The sequence below is a fragment of the Mastomys coucha genome, unplaced genomic scaffold (genome assembly GCF_008632895.1).
Source record: "Mastomys coucha isolate ucsf_1 unplaced genomic scaffold, UCSF_Mcou_1 pScaffold22, whole genome shotgun sequence".
Taxonomy (NCBI): domain Eukaryota; kingdom Metazoa; phylum Chordata; class Mammalia; order Rodentia; family Muridae; genus Mastomys; species Mastomys coucha.
In genome coordinates, this window is record NW_022196905.1 from 79,151,982 (window position 1) to 79,159,216 (window position 7,235).

A 7,235-nucleotide genomic window follows, 5' to 3' on the forward strand; every position below is an offset into this window, starting at 1 on the left:
AATCATGGGACTCTCTTGAATTGGAAAAAAAAGCAAGAATGCCTGGGATATATTGAGAATGTGTAACCAGATTAATCCCAAGAAGAGCAGTAGCCTTCTAAGGATCAGAGGCTCTGGGGATGAGTCTGAAGCCGGCTTTGGTATTTGTATGTTCTGGACTCTAAGGTTCTGACTCCCACCTCTGCAGCTTCTTGAGTCACTTCTTAGATCAATTAAGAGAGTTGAACTCCTCGGGAAGATGAAAACCCACATTAGGAAGCTCTGCAGGTGGGAGGACTCCGATATAGGCTAGTGTGCTCACTTTCAAGCAAGAATAGAAACACTCACCTCATTCCACACTAGAGGAAAGAAAAGCTAGCCTACTTAATAATACAGCTATTAAGCAAACATGCAATCAATCAATCAAACTGTTACTGAATATAAAGATCTTCCTTTGCTTTAATTAGGATACACCATATATTTTTATTGAGTTCAGATATATTTTTTTTAAAAATATATTACCCATAGAGAGTTTCCACAAAAATCTGTGCCTATGCTGAAGAATTACTACACTTATTCTCTGTAGCTTAAAACGTGTCTGGTTTTATGGGTAGGGAGGACTGACTGCACACCTGGTGAATGCCTCAGCAACAAGAGGTAGCAATTCAATACCTGTTTCCAGAGTAGATCGGGTCACCAATCACAGCCTTCCACAAAGCTCTGACATGAAAGTAGATCCAGCATGTTCCAACCCAACCTTTGGAAGGCAATACTCTCCCCTCAGACAGTCTGATAAATCACTACAGTCAGCACCACAGTTCTACAAAGTTGATATGATAAAACCTAAGAAACTTATGTACTGAAATAGCGGTAATATAGGCTGATAAACAGGGCACAAATAGTACTTTACCAGTATTTTGGTGGGAATCCTTTCTTGGCTAAGGGCTTTCTGAACCAAGAAATTCAAGGTCTCTAAATTTGTCTTGTTTAGTTTGCTTAAAAGTTTACAAATATTCCCTTAGGGCTATAATTCTCTCAAAATAACCATTATACACATTTAAAAGGTGTGTAAAGCATTGAGTGGGAATGGCTCCACGGTTAAGAGGCCTGGCTATTCTTCCAATAGACCTGGGTTCAATTCCCAGCATCTAAAGGGTGGCTCATACATTCTGTAACTCTCGTCCCAGAGGATACAGCACCCTCTTCAGATCTCTAGGCATGTATGTGGTGCAGGAAAAACATCTATACACCCATAATAATAATGTTTAAAACAAGCTGAGGGTTTGCTCAGTGATTAAGCATGAAAGTCTAAGGACTGGAAATGGGATTCCCAGGATGCTCATAAAAATCTGGTGGGCATAGGAGCCTGTCTGTACTTCCGTCCTTAGAAGACAGAAATGGGCAGATCTAGCAACAACCTGACTAGTAAGACAGCATATATCTGAGAGCTCTTGGTTTGACCAAGACCCTGTCTCATTGAAATTATTGAGGATGATTCCTAACATCTACTTACAGGCACACTTACATGCATGAGCACAAACACGTTTACCCACACATATGCAAAACTACACAGAGATACACACATATACAATGGGGAAAAAATAAAGAAATGAATGTTCCATGACAGAGTACCAGGCATTATGATCTGCACTCATTATTAGTAGATGATTTTCTACTAGATACCAGTCTTGGAGGCAATCCAGTCACGGTAGGAAGTTACTCTCATATAGACCCCTGGCTTGTTGACTCTGCCACATTCGTGTCCCCAGCTCACTATCCCAACAAGGTACCAAATATCTCGAGAATTGGGATGAACTAGTGGTCCTCCAGAGTCACCCTGAATAAAACAGAGAACATTTACCTTTGTTTTAGACAGTTTAGACAGTTTAGGCAAAGATGTTCCAGATGCAGTTGTGAATTACTGGTGCCCCACAGAGACTGTGGAGAGGTATGCGCCTTAAAGCCCTATCCATCCCTAAACACCATTAATACAGGCCAAACATATTCCCTGTATGAGAATTTGAAAGTATGGTCTAAGAAGTGACAAGCTAGTCCTTGAGAAAGATTTTAGGGAATACATTTGAGTGTGCTTAAAATTCTGACTTTTGTAGCTGAGAAAAATAGCCATAACTTTAGGCATAAGAGGGATAAAAAAAATAAGAGTAATCTGGGGATGGTTTCAATATCTCCTAGACTTAACGTTTTCTGATCTACCGTTAAGAGGATACATTGTAATTCAGGACAACCGAGAATTGTGCACATTTCTACCATGTACTAGCTCTGTTGTAATATAGTACATACTGTTCGTCTGCCTCCATTTTCTTATTTATGAGATGAGAATAATAGTACTTACATCATACAGTTTTCATGACAATTAAATGAATTAATACTTGTGAATGACCAAGGACAGAACTCAACTCAAAGAAAATATATCATCAGTGTTTATTAAACCTATGGGCAATAATGACCTTAAACAGTTGCTGACAGAAATGTCAAAGCACACCTAAGTGAAGAGCAGAATGGTCTCCTCAATTATGAACTTAACAAAAGAATAACAGTTATTTATACACTCTGTGGTCCTTATGAATGGTTTCCAGACCTACCTGGCACGCATCGATATTGCCTTCCAAGTAGCCAGCGCAAAGCATTGTGTCCACTATCCTGCCTCCATAAGCTTCTTCAGAATTGCAGATATTTGTGTCAATAATTTTAATGGATGCTTTCTGAAGTAACAGTGGGGATTTACCTAAAGGAAAGCAACAAGTCAGTAAAAGAACTTCCAAGAACCAGATCAGAATGGATACTGACTTTAGGCTTCTACATGTGTGAACCTTTATTAATCCTTGCTTAATTTTTTTTTTTTTTTAGGATAAACACACCCACTTCTCTCTCCCCCAAACTAATGAAAACAATGTTCAAATATTCATTAGAAATACCTTTTGCCCACAACACCCAGAGGAAGCTCCACTCCCAGGCGCTATAACATGCCCAGGATCAGAGGTGAGGAAGACACAACATCTGTCCCAACACTGGGAGTAACTGGGAACAGCAGGACCCAGGCACACAGGAACTCTGCCAGCCTAGTGGCTCAGGTTGCTTCCCCTCTGTCTGGGCCAGCCAGTGCCCTGAGCAGACCTTGGGAGCAAATTCTGCAGTCAGTTCCAAAACACCCAGAGGAAGCTCCACTCCCAGTGCTCTAAGAAGCCCAGGGTCACAGGATCCCAGAGTCACAGGATCAAAGAGACAGCTTGACTCTGGGGAGTTCTGACACAACCAGGATCACAGGAAAGACAGGCTCCAGTCAGATTTAGCAAAGGCAGGTAGTACTAGAGATAACCAGATGATGCGGGGCAAGTGTAAGAATATAAGCAACAAAAAACAGGGTTGCTTGGCAACATCAGAACCCAATATTCCCACCATTGCAAGTCCTGGATGCACCATCACACTGGAAAAGCAAGATTCAGATATAAAACCACTTCTCATGATGATGATACATGACTTTAAGAAAGACATAAATAGCACCCTCAAAGAAATACAGGAGAACATAGGTAAACAGCTAGAAGCCCTTCAAGAGGAAACACAAAAATCCCTTAAAGAACTACAGTAAAACACAATCAAACAGGTAAAGGAAATGAGGAAAACCACCCAGAATCGAAAAATGGAAATAGAAACAATAAAGAAATCAGAAAGAGAAGAGAGACAACCCTGGAGATACAAAACCTAGAAAAGAAATCAGGAGTTATAGATGCAACATCACCAACAGAAAACAAGAGATAGAAGAGAGAATCTCAGAGGAAGAGGACACCATGGAAAACATTGACACAACAGTCAGAGAAAATGCAAAAAGCAAAAAGCTCCTAACCCAAAACATCCAGGAAATCCAGGACGCAATGAGAAAACCAAACCTAAGGATAATAGGTATAGAAGAGAGTGAAGACTCCCAAGGTAATGGGCCAGTAAATATCTTCAACAAAATTATAGAAGAAAACTTCCCTAACCTAAAGAAAGAGATGCCCATGAACATACAAGAAGCCTATAAAGCCCCAAATAGACTGGACCATAAAAGAAATTCCTCCCATCACATAATAATAAAAACACCAAATACACTAAACAAAGAATTTTGAAAGCAGCGGGGGTGGGGGGAGGTCAAGTAACATGTGAAGGCAGGCCTATCAGAATTACACCAGAATTATACCAGACTATGAAAGCTAGAGGATCCCGGGTAGATGTCATACAGACCCTACAAGAACACAAATGCCAGCCCAGGCTACTATACCCAGCAAAACTCTTAATTACCTTAGATGGTAAAAACAAGATATTCCATGACAAAACAAAATTTATACAATATCTTTCCACAAATCCAGCCCTACAAAGGGTCATAGATGGAAAACACCAACATAAGGAGCAAAACTACACCCTAGAAGAAGCAAGAAAGTAATCTTTCAACAAACCTACACAAACATAATTCCACCTCTTACAACAAAAACAACAGATAGTAACAATTCCTTTTCCTTAATATCTCTTAATGTGAAAATTAATATTATCAACATATCCTAATCAATTGAAATCCAAAATCAAGAGGAATTAGAAATTAGTTGACTGTCATCCAATGGTTTCTCTAATTTGGAAATTGGAGAAATAGGTCCAATATTATACACTTTCATGTACACTTTCAGCTTGTTTGTTCGTGACAATGTGTTGCTGTGTCTTGACATCTTGCTTCTCCTAGATCAGCCTCTCTATTAGCAGTATTGTTTATTTCATGTTTTTACACTATACTATGGTTTTCAGAACAGCTTACATATTTTAAAAATATTTATATACCCAAAAGAAAGGTAGACCATTAAATTGGGAGGGGGTTTGTAAAAGAACAACAAAGAGTGAGACTGAATGCTTTGCTTGACATTTGTAACTCTTGTATCAAGTTACCACAGTAAGAGCCAAGATTTTAAGCTCTACTAAATATAAAACAAACAAGCAAACAAACAAAAACACTTTATATATTTATACTCATTTAAGAAAATATTAGTAGTGATATATTGTTTTGAAATATACAGTTAATACATTTGGAGTTATTTAAAATTTATATTGAGAAAAATGTATGTATTTTCAGTATTGCTGTTGACAAGCATCTACATAAGACTGTTAAATTGATTGTTGTTTTATTTCAAACAACTTTTATAATACCTGGTTATATTGTTATAATATTTTATAAATTTTAAAGAATATGACAAAAAAAGATATTGTAGGTATTGAAGGGGGGTCTCTGGGAGGAGTTGAGGTACAAAAGGGAAACAAGGATGTGATTTAATCTATTTACTTAAAATATGTTTTTAAATGTTAACAAATTCAGATAAATTGAAATCATGTAACTTTTCTCATTATGCTGCAATAAAACTTAAAAAAAAACACCTTTCAAGTGTTGTCAATTTTTTTCCCTTTGTTCATAATTGATCCAGAAACTTTTATATTAGTTTCTACAGGACAGAGAGTTTCTATACCTAAACTGGCATCCTTTGAAGGTTTCAAACCAAAGCAGTTTGTAAGATCCTGTTCAAAATTCCTTGAGAGTTGGCCTGAAGGAATTGGACGCCCAGAGATAAAATGGTGCCTTACACGCAATACTCAGATTATAGAATGTTCACATTGCCCTTGATTCTCTTACGCTGTGCTTGGCCATTCAACTCACCATTGTAAGAAAGTGATCCCCATCCTGTAACAACAACTCCTTCACCTGGTGGAAAAATCTGTGTGGCTTCCGGAAGACAAACCCGATGTACATCATTCCTGAATGAAACTTTTTCAGTGAGCTTTATAACTGCAATGTCATCATGATGTTCCCCCTTCACATAATCTTCATGAATAATGACTTCTTGAACATAATGTTGCATGTAGGCTGGAGTTACTCTAGTGCCAAAGCTAACAGTTAAGTTTTTTGGATTATTTGTCCTGAGGGAACAAAAAAAACCATATTTTTATACTTATTTTTAGGTGACAGAAATACTACATTTTATAGTACATAGCAGCATCTACCGCAAGCTTTTATGACATCAATATTTCCTTGCATTATAGCAATGATATCTGACTTTTCATTTTTTTCTGACTTATTTTATATGTATAAGTGTTCTGCTCCCTTGTGTGTATGTCTATGTACCACATGTATATCTTGAACCTGGAGGTGAGAAGATGGTATTGTATCTGTCCCCTGTGACTGTAGTTATGGACAACTGCGAGTGGCCACATGGGTGCTAGGAACCAAACCCAGTTCCTCTGCAAATGACTTTAATTGCTGACCCATCTCTCTAGCCACATACAATTTGACTTTTAAATTCATTTTTTAAAACATCTTATTTGAATCTCTTCACTGTACACTAGATAGATTGATATAGTATATACCGTTTAAAAGCTTAAATTTAATGCAAGTTGGGACAGACAGGCAATTATAAATGCTTAATGTCTGCCCACATACTTAATGAGACCAATAAATAGGGGGACATAAACCTCCATGCTTAAGAAAAAGGAAATTTCTACTTTTAGGGAAAACAGCATTTTATATTTCAAAAGTTAAATGTATTTTAACCATTCAGAAACAGCACAAGAGACTTGGAATGTATTATTTCTGACTCTATAAAACATTAGCCTTTCTCATGTTATTCTTTCATCTTCAAATATAAAATTATTTCCTTTTTGTATTTAAATATACCCTTCTCATTCATCAAGTCAGTTACATTACATTTTTCATGCAGGTATTTGGTGCCTGCTTCTGACTTTTAGCTTTAAAAATGGGTCATTTCCCAATAGGCAATCACAATAATATAATAATAATAAAAAAAGAGTCCCTCCCTAATAAAAAGTGCCTTCGAAACCCAGATGATATTGGCATTTTAAGGGAAGCCCATTAAACCCTTTATGAGTATGGACTGTTACTGGTTTATATTTTCTTGTAGTTATGGTTGTTTAAACTGCCACAGTAAACATTGAAAAAAGAAAAAGAAAAAGAAAAAGGAAATTTCTACTTTTAGGGAAAACAGCATTTTAGCCTGAGTCATACTTGCTTAGATGTTACGTAGGTGTGTGATAGGATGGAGGACGAGAAGAGATGCAACATAGAATTTTAACAACTACAGGTGGTTTAGAGTCTGAAGTATAGAGTGATGAAGAAATAAGACTCGTAATAAAAAAGGGTATATCCAATCACAAAAGAACAAACACGGTATGCACTCTCTGATAAGTGGTTATTAGCCCAGAAGTTTGGA

The 7,235-nt window shown here is 37.3% G+C and overlaps 1 protein-coding gene across 1 annotated transcript in view; it reads right to left on the reverse strand.

Moving 5' to 3' along the window:
- Positions 1 to 740: 740 nt before the first annotated feature.
- LOC116070575 (transmembrane protease serine 11B-like protein) overlaps positions 741 to 7,235 on the reverse strand; it is a 24,387-nt gene continuing 17,892 nt past the window's right edge. Inside the window, exons 8-10 of the mRNA XM_031342007.1 lie at positions 5,669 to 5,928; positions 2,583 to 2,725; positions 741 to 1,816 (exon numbers count right to left, since the gene is read on the reverse strand). Of these exons, the coding sequence (XP_031197867.1) occupies positions 1,655 to 1,816; positions 2,583 to 2,725; positions 5,669 to 5,928 (565 nt within the window). The 3' untranslated portion in view covers positions 741 to 1,654. The remainder of the gene's footprint in view (positions 1,817 to 2,582; positions 2,726 to 5,668; positions 5,929 to 7,235) is intronic.